At 48.1% G+C, this 22,183-nt stretch overlaps 1 protein-coding gene across 1 annotated transcript; it reads left to right on the forward strand.

Moving 5' to 3' along the window:
* The first annotated feature begins 606 nt into the window (after positions 1–606).
* On the forward strand, positions 607–3,551 carry LOC123441978. Its single transcript, XM_045118131.1, has 5 exons — positions 607–717; positions 803–1,070; positions 1,198–1,396; positions 2,227–2,548; positions 2,807–3,551. The coding sequence occupies exons 1-5, from the start codon at positions 607–609 to the stop codon at positions 3,035–3,037; spliced, it is 1,131 nt and encodes a 376-aa protein (XP_044974066.1). The 3' UTR covers positions 3,038–3,551.
* The last annotated feature ends 18,632 nt before the right edge of the window (positions 3,552–22,183 follow it).

Below are 22,183 nucleotides of genomic sequence, written 5' to 3' on the forward strand. Positions count from 1 at the left end.
GAGTTTTCTCCTTCTTCAAAGGTTTTCTCATATGAGTTATCAAGAGACAATGATCATCATATGTTGCATCATTTTATCCTTATTTTTCCCATTGGGTTTGAAGGAGTTTTAGCAACATATCTACTATATTCTCCTCATATTTTTCCCACACGGTTTTTGGGAGAGACTCTTAAGATTATCTGGAAGATTTCTCAAGATGGAAGATCTATATGCAAGAAGCTTTCAATGATGAAACATTCAAAGAGCGGTGTTGTACAAGGGGGAGCGTTAGAAATTAATTAGTAGATTAATTATCCAAGGGATGTGTCCAACCCCGAACAGTCGTATCTCTCTCTATCCCTATTGCCAACAGGCACCTGTTCTAGAGGGATGCCTCCGAACAGACACCTCTTCTTCGCACCTCTTTCAGATGTATATATACTTGAGAATCAATAGAAATCAGGACTCATCGTCCATTCACTTTATTCAATCTCGTTTTTACTCTAACACTGATCTGTGTCCTTTGCATTTTTTTTGTCGCTCCAGTCAGCCGGTCCGAATCGAAAAAAGCAAACAAAAAAGACGAAAAAAAAACGTGCTGCGCTAGACTACAGTCGATTTTTGACAATGTCACATCTAAATGTGATATACTTTCCCACCATCTTCCAGAAAAAGTCGTCGGTGGTCGTGCTGCCGCCACTTTCCCACCACTTCTTCCCCCCACGATTCAACGCATCGGTGATCCGACGGCGCAGGTCGCCCCACGTGGCCCGGACCCCTCCCCGTCCCCACCGTTTCTTTAAACCCACGCAACCTCCACCAGCCTGCCTGGCTGGCCGATCAAGCAGCACCACCTTCCAAGGATTCCCACCCGATCGCCGGCCGGCGCCACCATGACGGCGACGTCGACGTCGAGGGCGCCGCGGCGGCCCCGCATCCGCTCCCGCGCCCCTCCGCCAACGCCGATCCGGACGGCCCGCGGCGCGCGCTCCGCCGCGGCCGACGAGCTCGTCCTCGCCGAGTTCCTCGAGGCCTCCCAGCGCGTCCCCGCCCTCACCCTCCCCTTGCCCAGGAAGAAGCGCTTCGACTTCCCGGCGCCCCCGCCGGCCCCGGAAATCCCCTCGCACGGCTTGCTTTCGGGCGAGGCGGCCGCCGCGCGGACGGCGGTCGGCGCGGCCGCGGAGGCCGGCGCGTTCCGCGTGGGCGGGGCGATCGGGGCCGGCGAGGTGCGCGCCGCCGTGGAGGCCACGGAGGCGGTGTTCGGGGCGCCGGAGGGGGTGAAGCGGGAGCTGGGGAGGTTGTTCCAGAGGAGGGATCGCGTGGTCGGGGAGGAGCTCTACTTGCCCTGGCCGGTGAGCTCGGAGGTGGATCGGTCGCTGGAGGCGGCCCTTCCCGGCTCGACGTACCGAGCGTTCAGGTGATTATTGCTACCACCTTGTAGTAAGCTTTGTCTCTTTGCTGCCTCGTCTCGTCGTATTTGCTGGTCTGCTGCACGTCAGTGCGCATTGCCAGATTGCCTTAGCTCTAGCTAGCTGCAGCCGAAACGGAAGTTCTAGAGCTTATTTTGCAAGTGGAATTTGATCATAATATATTGAAAATAGAATTCCAACTACATGTCGTCGCCCAGAGCATTAAACTGGGTTCACGAGGTCTGCGTTGAAGGCGAATTATGCAACTGTGTGGTGCGCTGGTTGTTTGCTTGTTTGAGACTGAAATAACACATTCAGAGCTTAATTTTGCTATGGAAACATTCAGAGCTTATAAGTTCTGCCCACAATATGGAGTTAGCACTTTCCCTCAGAAGGGAAAATGGAGTAAGCAAGCACCAGAAAGTACACAGAGATTGCCCAAGCTGCATTGGGTGGAAGGCCCATACATAAAAACAGAGACTCAATCCACCTTCCTTTTTTCTTTTGCGGGAGAATCCACCTTCCTTAACTAAAGTAGAAATGAACTGTTGTCTGTTGATGATTTGCCTAAGATCGAAATTTCCATGAAACCCTGCTAGAAAATAGAAGCGGCAAGTAATCGCCAAATGCAGGTAACAAATGGTTTTATAGCGCATAATAAGCCGTCGCAGCCTATCTGTTAACATGCATGTATTCTTTGTTTCTCCACTACTCATTCGTGACAACAGACAAGAACATGAGATAAAAAAAAAAACTCTTCTGAGCGTGTTAGGAACTTAGGATACGATCTCAACATTGATCGCATATGTCCTGACATGAGATCTTCCACTGTTGGCAGGGAGAAGATGGACGTCGTCGCATCTAAAATGGAGGATCTCGCAAGATGTGTGGTCAGAGTTCTATCAGACAACGTCAAGAACCCGAAAGACTCTGCTCCCCCTAGAGAAGCCCCATCGGTTCTCTGTCTAACGCTGTATAACTGCAACAAGTTGAAAACTCGTTGGGGGGAGTTTGGCGCCACCGACCGTCCAGACTCGTACGCCCTGAGCGTCCAACTCTCCGGACGCGACCAGGAAATTTGCCTCCGGAACCAGGGCGGGTCGACCTTTTTCAATTTGCCGGCTGGCTCTGTGCTCGTTACAGTCGGCAAGCAGATTCAGGTATCATGCTAAACTATGACATACTTTTCTTATAACTGAACTCCATAATAAGCTCAAACTTTGCCAAGTAAAATGCCTGTTCGTAATTACATTGTCTGGCCCATTCTGTCCCAATCCTCTGTACCGCCATGCGTGGAGCATGAGCAGTGGTCTGCTCTGAACAGCTTGGGCCATGCACGCGCTTGCAATATGTTCTGTACTTCTGTTCCGGTTTCCAGGTGTGGACTATGACAGTGTGTTTGCTCTGAACTTACTCAGGAATGGTCCAGTGGGGAGTTCAAGAGCGCTGTTGGCGAGATACTGTTCGAGCTGACCGACGAACCAAACCCGTTCATGTCTCTGGAACTCTTGTACTCTCCAGGAGACCTGCGTCTCGGCGAGTTTGGGTGGCACGCTAGCTGCATTGACCGTCCTCCCAAGACTGTTCCTTTGAGGGACCAAATTTTCATCGCGCTGGTTCTTCTGGTTTTGTACTACCTCTTCTGGTGACAAGCTTATCAGTGCCTCCATTTTTCATGGCGTGAGCTTAGATGTCCAAGATGGCTTGTTTTACAGCCTTTTCTTGGACTAACTGCCTGCCCTTCTCCATTAATTGAACTTGGAGAAACACCGCCTCGGATGGCGGTGATGGCGGGTGGATTGAGTCTGGTTTGGTTGAGGTTGATTTGTTTTTTGGATGAAACGAAAAACTCGGCATGAAGTATACGATACTTTGTGGTTGACTCCTAATTGAGGAAAAATGGGACGGAGTGGTTTTTGATTGATTTTTTGAAATGATAATTTTGGTCGGTTGGTTTGTCCTACGGTATCTGTTTTGTGATTGAGGAGTTCACATTGAACTGAGAAGCATTCCATTGTACATTTCTAGTCCATTATGTATGTAATAATCTTGCGTTTGAGCTTTGTTCATTACAAATGAGCTCAGTGTAAAACTGTACAGTTTACTGTACATGATGGAAAGTAAGAATCTTAGTACTTTTTATTGGAAAGGAGATTGAAACAACCGGCCTCTTCATCTTGTGATGCACATAGTTATCTCTATTGAAATTCATTCACACAAAAATATCTATTGCAGTTGATATAAGCCAATGATGTCAAAGTCATCAACAGGTTACATAGCATACACAAGTACGACTGTACGACAGAACCATTACAAGATTTGATTTCTAAGACTAAGGTAACTTCTTCCGCGGTAAGGTTATACTTAAGCTATTATTTCTTGTACGATGTCTTCACACACTTAAATAGCTATAACCCACTAGCTAATTTTTATTTCTATGCAACAATGTCACATCATCAAGTCATGCATGGATTCATAAGTTATATTTTTCATAATCTCTTCATGCAAAGCATACCACCTCATGCATTATTTTTTCTCAGGGAATTAAGTCATGTAAGAAAGTTTTATATTTGTATTTGCATTAATTTTAGTCTTCTACCACTTATTATACATAATTTCTCAAGGTTCCCGCCGCAACGCGCGGGGTATCATCTAGTTTTTAACTTAACACCCCCCCCCCCCCCCCCACACACATCCTTTAACATATCATCCCCCAAATTTTTTTGGCCAATTCATCCAAATGCTTGCTCAAAAAATCAAAACAAATGCACCATGTTTCAACGCAAACATACAAAAAATCAAATACACCACATCATAATTCAACTCCGAGCATAAGTGAACTTCATCCAATCCAACAAACAGCTAAAACATAACCATAATATGTGCCAAAAGGGGTGCGGGCGGGATATGGTTTGTCCATTTGGCGGTCATCGGGGCTAGGGACGGCCGACGGTGGGACGAGCAAAGGCAGCATCGGGGGTGAGCAAGATGGCTACGATCAAGCGGGGAGGCGTGCGGCGTTTCTCTATTTTCCTAGCAACGTTCCCATTGTATAACAGAATGTGTGTGTGTGTGGGGGGGGGGGGGGTTATAAATGTGAAGTTGATCTTTTGGGGGATGGGATAGCACTCAGTTCCCCAAATCAAAAAAACTTTCTCCCATTTATAAATTTTAGAGGATCGACTATAGATGCCCTATGCTAGGGAAATTAGGGACCTCGCACATGGCCCCTTATATGTAGGAGGCCAATATATGGCCACTTGTTTTTAGCTTAAGCTATAAGCTAGAAGTCATAGAAGTCAAAGTAGATGGTACATCTCAAATGTATTTACAATTTGTGTTATGTCTATTCTATATTTATACCATTTACACATAGTTTTGGCACAATTTTCTATCATCATTATTTGACTAACAACTAACACATTAATCTAGTGTCAACTGCTAGTTGTTATTTACTAGCGTTTTTGGATACTTGAGAAACAATATTTTCCTTGGATAAAAGTTCAAATAAACTTATGTTACGAGGAGGTTGACATGGGCCGAAGCCCACCTAGAGAGGGGGCGTTCTTCACGGGCCCACACGTCCGCCCGTCACGAACCTCTCGCCATGAGCTCCACCCTCATGGCCTTGGACCTTCCAATTTATCGCAAACACGTCCCCGTAGTTTTGGAACCGCCTTATTTTTTGTATTTTTGGGGCTACGGCTCTCCAACAATAAATAAAACGATGGCGTGACTCTGATTCCAGCATTCGAAATTTTGTTGCCCCTCGTTTGATCCAAACCCAAAGGGGGAACTAGTCTGGCGTGGGCCATGAACCCTAAGGACCAAAAGGGATATAGTTATCCCACCCAGGGGGAGGCCAAGGAATAAGAATAAGCATGCATAGGGTGGAGGAGTCAAACATTTGGGATAAACATGACCGATATATCTTAATAATGCTACGATTGGGATCACTTTACTCAATTCTAATATTTGCGGATACTTGCTAAGAATTCATGCCATAAGTATGAACAACTTCAAGTAATGATAGTACATTAGCGAGGGCATTGTCGCGCGGATGACCCCCTCATAGGCTCAAGGTGATAAGGCATCAATTCAAAACATCGTCGGGGGAGTAACCCCCGATATGACACATACCCTGAATCAAGAAGACAACCAAAGAAGATTAGCTGCTTGGGCCGGGTAGGGCGTGGCCGGCTGGAGCCTAGATGGTTGGAGCTTGGTCGGTTGTGGGTCGGTCGGTTGGAACTTGGCTGGTTGGAGCCCGACTGGCTGCGGACCGGTCGATTGGGTCCTGGATAGTTGTGGGCTGGCAGGCTCGAGCCCGGCTAGCTGCGGGCCGGTCGTCTCAAGCCTGACCGGCTGGATCCTAGTTGGCTGCGGGCTGGCCGGCTGCAGCCCAACCGGCTAGAGCTTGGCTAGCTGCGGGCTGATTGGCTGGAGCCCGACTGACCAGGGCCTGGCCAGGAGTAGCCTGGCAAAGTCAACATCACGCATTCCATTGGACACGAACAGAAGACACTGTGGCTAATGGACTGTAGAGTCAGTCATACCACTATAGTTAGGCACTACTGGCAAATAGTGACACCCACTACATGACCTCACGGGACAAGATCAGAGCAACCGGCAAGGCTCCTAGTGACGGGACCCGGGAGACAGCGAGCCCCACTGCCGACAAGACCCCACAATCGGCGGGTCCTATGGTTAGCGAGAGAAGCTGGCTGTCGGGGCCAGCCCTCAATTTCCCTACGTATTGTAACCTGGGAGGCTGCCCTAGAATCCCTCCTAGAGGGGGCTCATTTTACACACACACCCACACAAAGAAGACGCAAGAGGCAGAGCTAGAGCTCTCTTGTTCCTCCTCCCAGAAACAACTATACGGGCATCCATGTAATCATCCATGTGCATAAAACAAGTGAGACATGTGGTGGAAATATGCCCTAGAGGCAATAATAAATTGGTTATTATTATATTTCCTTGTTCATGATAATCTTTTATTATCCATGCTAGAATTGTATTAATTGGAAACTCAAATACATGTGTGGATACATAGACAACACACTGTCCCTAGTGAGCCTCTAGTTGACTAGCTCGTTGATCAAAGATGGTCAAGGTTTCCTGGCCATAGGCAAGTGTTGTCACTTGATAACGAGATCACATCATTAGGAGAATGATGTGATGGACAAGACCCAAACTATAAACGTAGCATATGATCATGTCAGTTTATTGCTACTGTTTTTCTGCATGTTAATGTATCTGTTCCTTTGACCATGAGATCATGCAACTCTTGGATACTGGATGAATATCTTGTGTGTATCAAACGTCGCAACATTACTGGGTGGCTATAAAAGTGCTCTACAGGTATCTCCAAAGGTGTCCGTTGGGTTGGCATGGATCAAGATTGGGATTTGTCACTCCGTGTGACGGAGAGGTATCTCGGGCCCACTTGATAATGCAACATCACAACAAGCCTTGCAAGCAATGTGACTAAGGAGTTAGTTACGTGATCTTGTATTATGGAATGAGTAAAGAGACTTGCCGGTAATGAGATTGAACTAGGTATGGAGATACCGACAATCGAATCTCGGGCAAGTAACATACCGAAGGACAAAGGGAACAGCATACGGGACTAACCGAATCCTTGACATAGAGGTTCAACGGATAGAGATCTTCGTAGAATATGTGGGAGCCAATATGAATATCTAGGTCCCGCTATTGGTTGTTGACCGGAGAGTGTCTCAGGTCATGTCTGCATAGTTCTCAAATCCGCAGGGTCTCCACACTTAAGGTTCGGTGACGTTTCGGTATAGTTCAGTTATATGTGTTGGTGACCGAAATTTTGTTTGGAGTCCCGAATGAGATCCCGGACGTCACGAGGAGTTTCGGAATGGTCCGGAAACGAAGATTGATATATAGGAAGTTGGTATTTGGATTCCGGAAGGTTTTCGGGCATTGCCGGCAGTGTACCGGGAGTGACGAATGGGTTTCGGGGGCCCACTGGATGGGCCCACCACGCCCCAAGGGGTCCACATGGGTTTATTGGATGTGCAATAAGGCTTAATGGGCTGAAAAGTCATCCAAGGAAAGCCCACGAGGAAAAGGGTGGAAAATCCAAAATAGGTGGGCAATTTAGGAAGGAGTCCTAATCCAAGTGGGATTGGAGGAGGACTCCTCCCTCTTCCACTTCGGCCGAGCCAAGGAGGCTCTCCTTGAGCCTCAAGGCTAGCCCCTCCCTCCTCCTATATATACTAGAGGGTTTTAGGGTTTTTGAGACACAACTTTGCCACGTGCAACCCTAAACCTCTACTTCGTAGTTCTTCCTCTAGATCGGATTTCTGCGGTGCTTAGGCGAAGCCGTGCAGGAATAGATCAACACCACCACCGGAGCACCGTCATGCTGCCGGGGAAATCATCTACATCCCCGTCTCTCTTGTTGGATCAAGAAGGCGGAGATCGTCATCGAGCTGTACGTGTGCGGAACGCGGAGGTGCCGTCTGTTCCGTACTTGATCGGGAGGGATCGTGAGACGGTTCGTGGGACGGATCGTGAATACGTACCACTACATCAACCGCGTTTATTAACGCTTCCGCTTAGCGATCTACAAGGGTATGTGGATCCGATCTCCCTCTCGTAGATGATCTTCACCATGATAGGTCTTCGTGTGCGTAGGAAATTTTTTGTTTCCCATGCAACATTCCCCATCAGTGGCATCATGAGCTAGGTTTATGCGTATATGATATCTCGAGTAGAACACGAAAGAGTTTGTGGACGTTGATGTTCGATTTGGTGTCCTCCTTAGTCTTTTCTCGATTCGGCGGTATTGTTGGATTGAAGCGGCCCGGACCAACCTTACTCGTACGCTTACGAGAGACCGGTTTCATCGACAAACATGCAACTTGTTGCATAAAGATGACTGGCGGGTGTCTGTTTCTTCAACTTTAGTTGAATCGGATTTGACTGAGGCGGTCCTTGGAGAAGGTTAAGTAGCAATTTGCATATCACCGTTGTGGCTTTGCGTAAGTAAGATGCAATCATACTAGATACCCACAACAGCCATGTAAGTAAGGTGCGCGGTCCAATGGAGGTACGGGTCGACCTCGACCTGTTGTGTGGGAGTGGCTACTCGGGTGAAAGCCTGGCCGGTGATGACCGGCCGACGGCGATGGCGCGTGCGTGAGTCGCTATCCTTCTTGGAGGCGTCATTGGGAATCTCACATCCAGTTCTTCCGGATCAAGTCCTTCGGGTGAAAGCCCAGATCGTTTTGTAGGGTTAGGCGGTGGCGTCGTCTTCAATGTTGTTCCCCTCTTTAGGGCATCGTCTTGAAGACTTTGATCCCTTTGATGCTTCCTATGACTGGACGTGCACGGTGACTTTTGTGGCAACGATGACGGCAATGAGCAATATCGTAGGCGTGGCCTTGGTCCTGGTAGGCGGCTCTTCTTCTCCGACGTGTCCTGGGTGTGCCTCGACTATGTGTTGTTGTGAAGTCGAAGTCGCGGTGGGGAACCGGTGGTATACGATGACGCCTGACAAGCGGTTCGTTCGGTGACCCGTAGTGACGCCAACCTCGCCTTGTTTCCCATCATTGTTCATCGTTGGAGTAGGAGTTGTGCCCCTAGTGTGGGTTGTTTCGAGTGTTGGGTTGTAGCTTTTTGGGCTGCTATTTTTCTTTTTCTTTAATTTTTGAATCTTTTGGTCTTAGGGTCTTCATCATTTTATTGTTTTTCGTTACTTCCTGCTATTATTAATGAATATCAGCGATGCTGGATCTTTCAAAAATAAAAACTTGTCGTACAGATGCGGCTACCTCTGGCGGCGCAAGACAAGATGACGCTGCGATGATCATGGTCGACAGCTGCTTGTCAATTGTGATTGTGGATTGTGGTCGTCTCGTACTAGGGTTAGGTTAAATCCTTTTATATTTTGGTGATTTTAATTAGCGATCCACATATGTATTTGGGCTTATCCGTCGGATATTATCAATGCCATATCCGTGGATATTCGATTGCCCAAAATCCGTATTCACATCCATATTCGTTGGATTTCTATAAGTGCATATGCAGCAATGCTACACATACATAAGTTTACATAGGTTTTACGAAAAGGTAAATTTTGATTGGAGATTAAGGGGAATGAGGGTCCCACCTCCTTCAAAATCAGGGGGGAGTGGTTAGTTAGAAAAAAAGAATCCTAGTCAACATGTAACCTTATGTAACTCTTTATATGTCTAGCATTTTTTATGCATATAATATCCTTAAAAACGAGTGTGAAAACAAATTCAAAAATTATCCGTACCATTCACATCCCTAAACACAGGGATTCCGGATGAGTCAGCACGTAGTACTGTAACCAGCAGTCCCGTCCAGCCTCACCCTGCGACGGGGCCGAGACAAAACGTCCGACGTCGGAGCGAATTGAACGCCCACCTGCAATGCCCCGCCTCCAACTGCAGACAAACAGTCGTCGCCAGTTGCCACCGCTGCCCTCCCTGTACGCACCCGCGACCTCGCGCCACCACCACCCCGAGGCACAGAATACAGCAACGGCGAAGCCCGAAGCACTAGCGCCGCGCCCTCCCAAACCTCCGTCCGGGTCCCCCAACAGTACGCTCCGCGCCCACCACGCCATGCGTTCTCCTTCCGGCTTCGGGCACGCACGGGCTTCCTCCACGGTCTGCAGGACCGGAGGAGATCACCTGAGCGAACGACGTGCGACCAAACGCCGGCGAGCCGTCCTTCCTTCTCCTTGGCGTCCGTGTCCGGTAGCGGTACCCGGTCGTGCCCGGGGCCTCGGCATCTCTCCGGCGATCTGCAAGGACCAAAATGCGTCGCGCCCACCTGATGCCAATCCCTCAACTCCCGCCCTACCCTGTCCACGTCCATGCACCATGTGTGCCGTACCTGCACTGCACTAGTGGCCATCACAACTACAACCAGCAGCTAGCAGCGCCTTGCCGAATGCTAATCATTGCAATCATTAGCGCCATCTTTGCCGCTTCATCCGTCCATTTGCTTGTTTCTCTGCCCCCACAGTTCGTTCGTCGTTCCCGCTCGACCACCTGATCGGCTTTTCCTTTTGTCATCTCATCACTGACCCCCTGATTAATCAGCTCTATTCTAACCCCCAGCGTGTGTCAAAGCGAAGGAGCTGAAGAAGCAGTGATTTTAATCGGGCGATCGATGCACATTTCGCTCAGCTCTCGCATCACGCCATCATGGTGTAATAACTAGACCGGCGATGGACCAGTGGTACGCGGTCGGCGATGAGCAAGTAAACTCCACCGTCCCTGTCAATCCGGCACAGTGACGCCGCGCCCACGCTGCATGCTGCGCTGAAAGCACCACGGCCTACTTTTGCACCGTCGTGTTGATGTGTTGGTTGTCACACCACAACTTGGGTGGTACCGCCCGCTAACATATATACTTAATCCAGTACAAAAAGGGTCACCGTCCAACTATAGTTCCGTAGAAGGCCGTAGTTAGCAACAATTATAAACTCATAAACTCATAATATACAGTGCACATTACAAAGCCTTTTCTCTAAGGACACTGGCAACTGTATCGTGGTGGTGCTATCAAGCGTGCTGGAGCTTCAGGCTTTCGACCGTCTCTTCAGTCTTGCATCCGCTGCCTGCCAGTTTTACTGTCCAACTATGACGTTCCAGTTAATCAAGCTCCACGTGTGGTTTACCATACCAATGCATGCCTTTCTTCCTGCTCTGTTCTCTCGGATGTGATGTCTCAAAGTTAAAGCCTCCCACTGACTAATCACTGGGCAGTGGGCAGCACTGCACCGTCGAAGACCTCCCGGCCCGGCCCGAGAGGAGCCAGTGTACGCAGTAAATGCCCGATATGTGTAGCTGCAGCTTGCAGCTGCAGCCCCTTTTGTCAGGATTGCATAGATGCATGCAGTAGGATTCGGATAGGAAGCTGCGGCTTCTTCAATAAAAACTTCACACCGGGTGCTGCAGTGCTTGCTGGCTGCATTGCCCCGTCGAATCCCTCGATCCAGTGGAGTGAGTCATGCTCATATGGCTATGCTTCTGGTAGAGTGGTAGTCGGCAGCTCACGCGACCGACCGATCTTCGCAGCAAGTGTATAGAAAAATAACGGCAGGGCATGCCATGCCTGTTAATGGAGCAAGCGGCCATATGGTAAGCTCATCGTTTCCATCTGCGGCGTGTCGGAGCTGTAAATCGGGAGACAGATCGCGGTGTGCCCATCACCGTGGATCGATTGGATTCGGATGGATGCTGTCGCTTCTGACGACGGGGGTCGTACCCCGAAGCTTCTTGCAACAGTAACAAATGACGAACCCGCCCTGTGCATGCACATCCATGTTGGCTCGAGAAGCACCACAACTGAATTATCGGACGCAAGTTGTGCATCCCCCCGTACGCGCTCGCGTGTTGGATTCAGGTGGTGCAGTCGCAGTGCAGTAGGCCCGTCGAGATGCTTGGAGGATTTAACACACGACCGTTCTCTGGTATTCTAGACGATGTTCGAAATACTGAACTAATCTGAACGTACCGCCCAATTAACCCTTGCAGTTCGTTCATGCAAATGATGCCGGGGAAAAGGAGCAAACATTCGGGCATTCGAGCCTGGGCCGTCATCGATCGGCATCCCCCACACAAGGCTGCAAATTTCAACGGCTGTTGTACGTCTTCTCTCACAGTCGCGTGATGTGAGGGCGGTGGTTGATGCCAATCATGCTGTGGTGTTGTTATCCCCAACCATTTGCAAAGGTGATAGCGAGCTAACTAATGTCGATCGATGCATGCGGAAATGGGGCCTCCGTCGATCGGGACCCTACGCTGCATGGAGACAAATGGACCAATGCAGCGGCGCTACACCTGCCGCTGCTAGAGCCGTTTGAGGGGGTATCCCATGTTCTCGTGGACGGGAGGACAATTCAGCATCATCCGGTCATAATCTGTCCTTGCCTCCTTGATCCCCGGCGATCTTTGTGATGCCAATGGGGCGCCACTTCACGTGCCAGGTGACCTCGTGCTCAACCCAACCTCGTTTTCGCGAGCAAGCTTGATCGATCCAGTATTTTCAAGATCCGCTGATACATGCTGCATGTGTTTATCCTCGAAGGTAATTGCGTCCGTGTCAGCGGGATGCAAGAATGGCGTGTGAGTTAGCCGGGGTGCTTGCTGGTTGGTAATATCGAAATGGCGTGTGAGTTAGCCGGGGTGCTTGCTGGTTGGTAATATCGAAGGACTGAAAATCCTTTTTAGTTTCATGCATGCATGGGGCTTCAGATCCTCTTTAGTTTCATGCATGCATGGGGCTCTAAATCTTTTAAAATTATTCGCTTGCTACCTCCTTCAAATGGGATCCACACTTATCAACCCCTCCCCAAGATTACCACATGCATGTTGAAATTAGTAGTGGGCATTAGGTCCATAAAAGAATTTCACAAAATCTCCAAGGCCCATGTAGGTGGTGGCATGACAAGGTAGTGGTGAAAAGTTTAGTCCCACCCCGTTAGTGGAGGAGAAGTTTGACCATTTTATAAGGGTCTCTCTTCCACATGCTATTGGAGAGTGAGAAGAGAAGGTGCCCTCACGCACTCCTCCTCCGCCGCCCGCCTCGCCTCGCCGCGCGGGTTGTGGGAATGAGCCGAGCTCATACATACGCGCTTAATTTTGTCGGTCAGGAACGGAGAATATGTAACGGACACGGGCCCACGTCTCTCCGCCTAGCCGCCTTTATAAGCAGGCTAACGCCTACCCTAGCCGTCACGAGAACCAGATCACATCTGCCTCACACGTTCGTTCCTTGGCTGCTGCTGCTGCCGGCGACTCCGTTCCGTTTACCGCGTACATGGTCGACGGGAGAGCAGGCCTCCGAAACCCCGCCTCTTCGGTTCCTGTACCGGAGAGGGGCGATTAGGTTTTTTGGGAGCGATCACGTGACTGCTTGCCTCCGTCCGTCTGCTTCGTCTACATCCGCGTCGTCCTCGTCATCGCCATGTCTTCACCATCCGAGCCCGATCCTCTCGCCCTTGAAACTGAGAAGAATAGGGCAGAGGATGTTGCTGCTGCTACGGCAGCGTCCAACGCTAACGCTGCTGCTACGACCAACTGGCCTATTGGAGGGTATGACTCGTTTATCCTCATGTTCGTATTTATCCTAGCAGTACTACTTGCATGCATAGATGTTTCAACTATATGCGTAGTATGTGCTAGGTTAGTTCAAGATCAGTACATTATTAGTCTAGTCAATGCCATGGTAGTTATTATCTCGTGGATTAATACACTCGAAAAATTGCATATTTACTCAACAATCCAAAAACCTAATCTGTGTAGGAATTTTTCGAGTAATGGTTTTGGTGCTGCACTGAAACCGGACAAGTTTACCGGTACTTATTTCAAGCGTTGGCAAACGAGAACCAACTTATGGATGACGGCTATGAACGTGTTCTGGGTAGCCAGTGTCACTCCAACGGGAACGATCTCTCCCGAATAGGAGAAGATGTTCGCGGAGGCCACCGTCCTATTTCTTGGAGCAGTCATAAGCGTGATCGAAGATAAGCTGGTTGATGCATACTTACATATGCATGTTGCCAAAGACCTACGGGAGGAGCTCGAATCTAAATTCGGGGCCACCGATGCTGGGAGTGAGATGTATGTTATGGAGCAGTTCCACGATTACAAGATGGTTGACAACCGTTCTGTATTGAAACAGGCTCATGAGATAATATGCATAGCTAAAGAACTTGAGGTTCTTAAGTGCAATTTGCCGGGCAAGTTTGTCGCGGGCTGTATAATTGCTAAGCTCCCTAATTCCTGGAGGAACTTTGCTACTACTCTATTACATCAGAGGCGTGAGTTCTCAGTAGAGGACATCATCGGCCATCTGAGTGTTGAGCAGAACTCGAGAGCAAAGGACTCCAATGGAAAAGCGGTGGAAAGCTCTTCTGCTGCCAATATGGTACATCAGAGGAACTTCAATTCCCACAAGCCCAAGGGAAAGAATTCTGTCCAACAGAATACCGACTTCAAGAAGAAGGGAAAGAAGACCTTCAAGAAGAATAAGAAGGGAGATGGCTGCTATACTTGTGGTTCAGAGGAACATTGGGCAAACAAATGCCCAAACAAGTACAAGAAGCCGGCGCATGACTCCAAGTCTGCCAATATGATTGTGGGAAACAATGAAAGTGGTGCATCTGGGTACGGTAATTTACTTACTGTATTTTCAGTTTGTCAGTCCACCGATTGGTGGGTGGACATGGGTGCAAATATTCATGTGTGTGCTGACATATCATTGTTCTCTTCTTATCAGGCCACCGATCGCGGGTCCGTATTGATGGGGAATGGCGCGAGTGCTTCTGTTCTTGGCGTTGGCACGGTTGATCTGAAGTTTACTTCGGTAAGGATCGTGCAGCTGAAGAACGTGCAGCATGTCCCCGCCATCAAGAAGAATCTCGTTAGTGGCTCCCTTATGTGTAGAGAAGGGTTTAAGTTGGTCTTTGAGTCTAATAAAGTAGTTGTTACGAAATATGGACTTTTTGTTGGAAAAGGTTATGAGTGTGGAGGTATGTTCCGCCTTTCCCTCGCAGATTTCTGTAATAAAGTCGTGAACAATATTCATTCGAGTGTTAATGAATCTGAAGTTTGGCATTCACGTCTTTGTCACATAAGTTTTTGTGTTATGTCGCGGCTAGCAAAACTGAATTTAATACCAACTTTCAGTTTAGCCAAAGGTTCTAAGTGTCATTCGTGTGTGCAAGCAAAGCAACCTCGCAAGCCTCACAAGGCTGCACAGGAGAGACACTTGGCACCATTAGAACTCATACATTCTGATCTTTGTGAGATGAATGGTGTGTTGACTAAAGGTGGAAAGAAATACTTCATGACATTGATAGATGATTCCACTAGATATTGCTATGTGTATATGTTAAATACTAAAGATGAGGCTCTACACTACTTTAAAATCTATAAGGTAGAAGTTGAGAATCAACTTGAAAAGAAAATTAAACGAGTCTGGTCTGACCGTGGTGGAGAGTACTTCTCAAATGAGTTTGATTCTTTTGTGCGGAACACAACATTATTCACGAGAGGACGCATCCCTATTCACCCCAGTCAAACGGGGTTGCCGAGCGGAAAAATCGTACTCTAACTGATTTGGTTAACGCCATGTTAGATACATCGGGTTTATCCAAGGCATGGTGGGGGGGAGGCTATATTGACTGCGTGTCATGTCCTGAATAAGGTTCCTACAAAAGATAATGAAGTCACTCCTTATGAGGAGTGGTCGAAGAGAAGGACGACGCTCTCGTACTTCCGTACTTGGGGCTGCTTGGCGAAAGTCAATGTACCGATCCCCAAGAAGCGTAAGCTTGGACCAAAGACTGTGGACTGCATTAATTTGGGATACGCTAAGAATAGCCTAGGCTATAGATTTCTAGTAGTGAAATCTGAGGTACCCGACGTGAAGGTCGGTACAATAATGGAGTCGAGGGATGCTACATTCTTTGAGGATATATTTCCCATGAGAGATATGCAAAGCACTTCTAAACAGGAATCTGAGATAACTCCCGAGCCTGCCATTCATATGGAATATTATGAACAAACACATGATGATAATCCCGAGGAGGATGACGAGGAAACCCTTGGTAGGGGCAAGAGACAAAGGACTGCAAAGACCTTTGGTGATGATTTCTTCGTATACCTCGTGGATGATAATCCCACTTCTATTTTAGAAACGTATGCTTCTCCAGATGTTGATTACTGGAAAGTTGCGGTCCGTAGCGAGATGGATTCCATCATGGCTAATGGGACATGGGAAATCACTGATCGTCCCTATGGTTGCAAACCATTGGGATGCACGTGGGTGTTCAAAAAGAAGCTTAGGCCCGATGGTACGATTGAAAAGTACAAGGCTAGGCTTGTGGCCAAAGGCTATGCCCAGAAAGAAGAAGAAGATTTCTTTGATACTTACTCACCCGTGGCTAGACTGACCACCATTCGAGTACTACTCTCATTGGCGGCCTCTCATGGTCTTCTCGTTCATCAAATGGACGTTAAGACGGCTTTCCTGAATGGGGAGCTAAATGAGGAAATCTATATGCAACAGCGAGATTCCTTTGTGATAGAAGGTCAGGAAGGAAAGGTGTGTAAGTTGCTGAAATCTTTATATGGTCTGAGACAAGCACCTAAGCAATGTCATGAGAAGTTTAATACAACTCTCACATCTGTTGGCTTCGTTGTTAATGAAGCTGACAAATGTGTATACTATCGCCATGGTGGGGGCGAAGGAGTTATATTGTGCTTGTATGTTGATGACATACTGATATTTGGAACCAACCTCAAAGTAATTGAGGAGGTTAAGTCCTTTTTGTCTCAAAACTTTGAGATGAAGGATCTTGGGGTGGCTGATGTTATCTTGAACATCAAGCTTTTGAGAGATGATGAGGGTGGGATTACACTTCTGCAATCCCACTATGTTGAGAAGATTTTGAGTCGCTTTGGATATTCAGACTGCAAAATTTCTCAAACACCATATGATCCTAGTGTGCTTATTCGAAAGTTTAAAGGCACAGCTATAGATCAATTGAGATTCTCTCAAATTATCGGTTCGCTTATGTACCTAGCTAGCGCAACGAGGCCTGACATCGCGTTTGCTGTGAGCAAACTTAGCCGGTTTGTTGCAAACCCGGGTGATGTTCATTGGCATGTTGTTGAAAGAATTATGCGCTACCTGAAAGGTACTATCAACCACGGACTTCACTATACGGGATACCCATCGGTACTTGAAGGGTATTGTGATGCGAATAGGATCTCTGATGCTGATGAGATGAAGGCCACCACTGGATATATGTTTACTCTAGGGGTGGTGCTGTTTCCTGGATGTCTTACAAGCAAACGATCTTAACGAGATCGACAATGGAAGCAGAATTAACAGCATTAGACACATCTGGTGTCGAAGCAGAATTTCTTCGAGATCTTTTGATGGACTTACCTGTGGTTGAGAAGCCGGTTCCGGCTATCCTTATGAACTGCAATAATCAGACGGTTATTGTCAAAGTGAAGAGTTCAAAGGACAATATGAAGTCCAACAAACATATAAGAATGAGATTGAAGTCTGTCAGACGTTTGAGAAACTCCAGAGTGATAGCATTGGATTATATCCAAACGGCTAAGAATCTGGCAGATCCCTTTAGTAAAGGGCTATCACGTGTTGTGATAGATAGTGCATCGAGGGAGATGGGTATGAGACCCAGATGAGTTGCCATGGCAGTAACCCAACCTATATGATCGGAGATCCCGTGAAGTAGGACCTGGAAAAACAAGCCAGTGGTGAACTGAGGAGAGTAACTTTACTAACCCACTCCGTTGGAGATGCAATGCTCTCAGATACTGTATGTAGGATGACTACTGTCTTAATGTGTTATAAAGCTTATGTGTAAGCAAGATGCTGTCCTACAGAGCGATCTTTGGAGGAACACACCTATATGAGCTTGACTGCTGGTCACAGTCTATGAGATTTGGGTGATCTCTAGTAAACTCATGAATAGGCCAGGAGTGTGACTAATATGCTCCACCCGAGGGGTCACCTTCGACATCCTAGTACTAGTAAGACTTGTGGTGAAGCTTCTTTACGCCAAAATGACAATTCAAGGCATAGTCCATTGTTCAGTTGTAAAGGAGTGTGGCTGCTTGCTCTAGGTGAAGCTCAACCTTAACAGGTCTTCACTGAAATGCTGGTATGTTAAAACAGTGATTGGAACGAGGGAACATGATGTGCCCTTGAGATCTGGTGGGGGATTGTTGAAATTAGTAGTGGGCCTTAGGCCCATAAGAGAATTTCAGAAAATCTCCAAGGGCCCATGTAGGTGGTGGCATGACAAGGTGGTGGTGGGAAGTTTACTCCCACCCCTCTAGTGGAGGAGAAGTTGGACCCCTTTATAAGGGTCTCTCTTCCACATGCTATTGGAGAGTGAGAAGAGAAGGTGCCCTCGTGCACTCCTCCTCCGCCGCCCGCCTCGCCATGCCTTGTCACGACGCGTCGCGCCGCGGGTTGCGGGAATGAGCCGAGCCGAGCCGAGCTCATACCTACGCGCTTATTTTTGTCGGTCAGGAATGGAGAATACGTAACGGACACGGCACGATCCGAGACGTCGGATCGTGGGCTGTTACCGACTCGGACGTGGGTTCGGCCCACGTCTCTCCGCCGAGCCGCCTTTATAAGCAGGCTAACGCCTACCCTAGCCGTCACGAGAACCAGATCACATCTGCCTCACGCGTTCGTTCCTTGACTGCTGCTGCTGCCGGCGACTCCGTCCCGTTTACCGCGTACACGATCGACGGGAGAGCAGGCCTCCGAAACCCCGCCTCTTCGGTTCCTGTACGGGAGAGGGGCGATTAGGTTTTTTGGGAGCGATCACGCGACTTCTCGCCTCCGTCCGTCTGCTTCGTCTACATCCGCGTCGTCCTTGTCATCGTCATGTCTTCACCATCCGAGCCCGATTGTCTCGCCCTTGAAGCTGAGAAGAAGAGGGCAGAGGATGCTGCTGCTGCTGCGGCCGCGTCCAACGCTAACGCTGCTGCTACGGCCAACTGGCCTATTGGAGGGTATGACTCGTTTATCCTCATGTTCGTATTTATACTAGCAATACTACTTGCATGCATAGATGTTTCAACTATATGCGTAGTGTGTGCTAGGTGAGTTCAAGATCAGTACATCATTAGTCTAGTCAATGTCATGCTAGTTATTATCTCGTGGATTAATACACTCGGAAAATTGTCTATTTACTCAACAATGCAGGCATAATCTTTATAGTGTAGCATTTTTATGTTAGGGAAAAATTAAAGATTGTGAAATTTTGCTAATTTGCCCCCCCCCCTCACTAGCCTATATATTTCATTTGCCCCCCTCCCTCCCAAAGATCTTGCTCAAGCTCCACCATTGTATAGCAATATTTTCATCATATAACATGATCAATGAGTTTGACCAGACAATAACGATGAACATCTAATGTGTGATGGTATTTTTGAGAGGAAAACGTTTCGCGTCTACACACCGGCCGGAGTGTTCGGCCGGTCGCTATCGCTCGCTTCCTTATTCACGCGGAGACATGTTGGCACTCACGCTCGTTTTTTCCTTTCTTCTCTCCTTCTTCTTCCTCTCGCCTCCATCAGATCCATCTCATTTCCTGACAGATCCATGGTGGACGAAAAAAGCTACAACCGGCTACGCGAGAGCTGCAACCGGCATACGGAGGTGTTGAAAACAGCAAGGCGGCGGGGGGTGGGTGATCCCATGGCCGGCAGGTGAGGTTGCTGCTTGAGGACCTGCAGGGATGGTGTCGCGAATGCTACAACCAGGTACCACAAAAGCTACAACCGTTGTTCAAAAAAGCTACAACCACGTCCGTCAGAGTTGCAACCAAAGTTTGCCGGAGTTGTAGCCGCGGTCATCTAGCGATCTTTGCTACAACCGTATCAAATTTTTGCTACAATCGTTGACAGAAATTTTGCTACAACCGTTGGCATAGCCGAGCCGCAACCATGATGAAAAAATGCTATAATCATTGTACAAGTTTGCTACATTTGTCATTCTGTTTTGTTGCAACCATGTTATTTTTTTGCTACACGGAAGGCGAGATGTTGGTGGTGGACTGCTGTGAACCACGACGTTGGCGGCGAGGGCGGTGAGCAGGCTGACGATGGAGACGACTAATAAGAGCGCGCGGGAGCCCGCGGGGCTATCCCCAGGCGGCGGCGCGTGCGAGTTGTACGGGAGGTGGGGATCGCGGGATGTTGGCTGAGCTGTTAGAGGAGGACGAAGGAGCAGGGGGAAATCCAACGACGTGGAAGCCTCCAATCGTATGGCTGCGCTGTGACCGATCGAGTTTTCGGGCCGGCGCGCCGGCGTCGAGTACTGTCCTTTTTTAATGTCCAATAGCATTTTTGAGACAGTATCTCATAAAACGATGGCATTTTTGAGTAGTCGTAACTTCGAGTGACAAAACTAAGTAGTGGGACACAACTAGTGGTCTAAAAGATAAAACCCCTGATTTTTAAAAGTTCAAAGCTCAAAAGCATTTTAGTTTCAAAATTCTGACAAAATGTATACAAGTATGCAAGGATGTAATGTAGCGTGCCTAAAATTTCATGGTGAAATACCTTGAATTGCGAGCTGCAAAAAAAACAATGAATTTGAGAATGAAAAACACATTTGCTGAAAAGCCATAAAAACTTCCTAGCCCTCATGTTAATGTATTTCATCATAATTTTTTTTTTACAAACATGTACATTATGTCGTCATATGTGTATTTTTTATGTAAAAAGCATGAATTTGAGCATTTCAAAATCAAGGTCTTCATGGGGCCGGACCTCCATTCGGCATTTTCCGAGATACCACTATTTGGCCAGGTTTGTACATATGTGTGTTAACAGAAGCAGGCATTTTCCTGCTAGAGAATCTAATCTAGCGGCTAGATTCTCCCCTTGAGATCTGCACTGCCCGCACGCTTCTTATTGCTGGGGTGTGGACTCTGCGGACTAGGCTAGGCACGGGCGCTCGTGTGGACTCGCTGGCAGGATTACGGTAGGAACAGCCGCACAGCCCCCCTCTGTTCGAGTAGAAACTACACTAGGATCGTCGTAGGAGCAGTAGGCCTGCTCAGCGTTTCACTCGCTAGGCTTTTTGTCTGCAACTGCTGTTACCGCTGTCCTCTTGCTAGTTACACACCCCACAGCTGGCTCGAGAAGATCCCTAGGCGTAGTGTAAACAAGCACAAGCATTCAATTACAAGACCCCCAAAATTTTAGCATCCCCCAATAAGCTCCAATCCCAGTTACCATAAGAAACTCTTACCCAAGGAGGAACCCTGCCCTACCAACCTAAGAGAAAAACAAATAATCTTTATCATTAATCCGTAAACCGGACACCGCATTCGTTTATGAACAGGACCGTCGACACGGATATGAAAACCGGTCATTTGAAGCTATCCTAGACATTTCAAAACAATTTTAAATAAACCCGGCAACTTTAAGCAAGCAAATTGGAACTCATCTAATTTCGAAGATAATTTGCATATACAACCAATATTTCTGTCGTTTAACTGAAATACTAACAAAACTATTGATTGTACTGAACGACCTGCATGTGTGGCTTCCCATGCCCGCATCACTATTGTTGACGTTATCCCTTTAGCGGCGGTAGGGCGTCAATGGGTCACGACAACTTTGTCCGGTCATAGCGTGTCGCTCGCGGACAAGTCGTTCCGCTTCCTCCTACGTCGTGTGGAGGGTTATTGTTGCCAATGCCGACGACACACATGTAGCCCTGGCGACAGCCTTGCCCCTGTTGGTGGAGGTGTCGCTAAACGATCACTCCTAGTCGTTCTTGTTGAGCTCGCCGTCATGTGGGCAGCGGCATCTAGCGGTCGTCTCACAATGGTGACAGAGTGGTCAGCGCCGCCCTACCGTCTAGTTGCATCCTTCGCCATCAATGTAGGCCGCTGCATTATGTTAGCCGACATGAATGCGGCACAACTAACAACGCGAGCGTTGGATGGGAAGCGCGGGAGAGGCGGGATGTTTTTTAGCTGGACCATGGCAGTCAGACGCGTGCGTGACAGCGATCCGGATGCCCACAAAGCCTCCTAGTTTGTTTTCAATTTACAAGAAAAAATGTATGTGAACCGGTCGGCGAACGGATTCTGACCCTTGTTGGATGGCAAAATAAGCCCGTGCCCTTGTGTTCCGGACGGTTGCTAACAGTTTAAGGATCGACGTTAAAGATGCCCTATGATATTCATTTCATTGTAC

This window comes from Hordeum vulgare, chromosome 3H (genome assembly GCF_904849725.1).
Source record: "Hordeum vulgare subsp. vulgare chromosome 3H, MorexV3_pseudomolecules_assembly, whole genome shotgun sequence".
Lineage (NCBI taxonomy): Eukaryota > Viridiplantae > Streptophyta > Magnoliopsida > Poales > Poaceae > Hordeum > Hordeum vulgare.

Coding starts and splice junctions, on each gene's coding strand:
- LOC123441978 (XM_045118131.1), top strand. CDS start 607: ATGTCACATCTAAATGTGATATACTTTCCCACCATCTTCCAGAAAAAG. Junction 1,071..1,197: donor GGAAGAAGCGCTTCGACTTC/CCGGCGCCCCCG, acceptor GGGCGATCGGGG/CCGGCGAGGTGCGCGCCGCC. Junction 1,397..2,226: donor TCGACGTACCGAGCGTTCAG/GTGATTATTGCT, acceptor CACTGTTGGCAG/GGAGAAGATGGACGTCGTCG.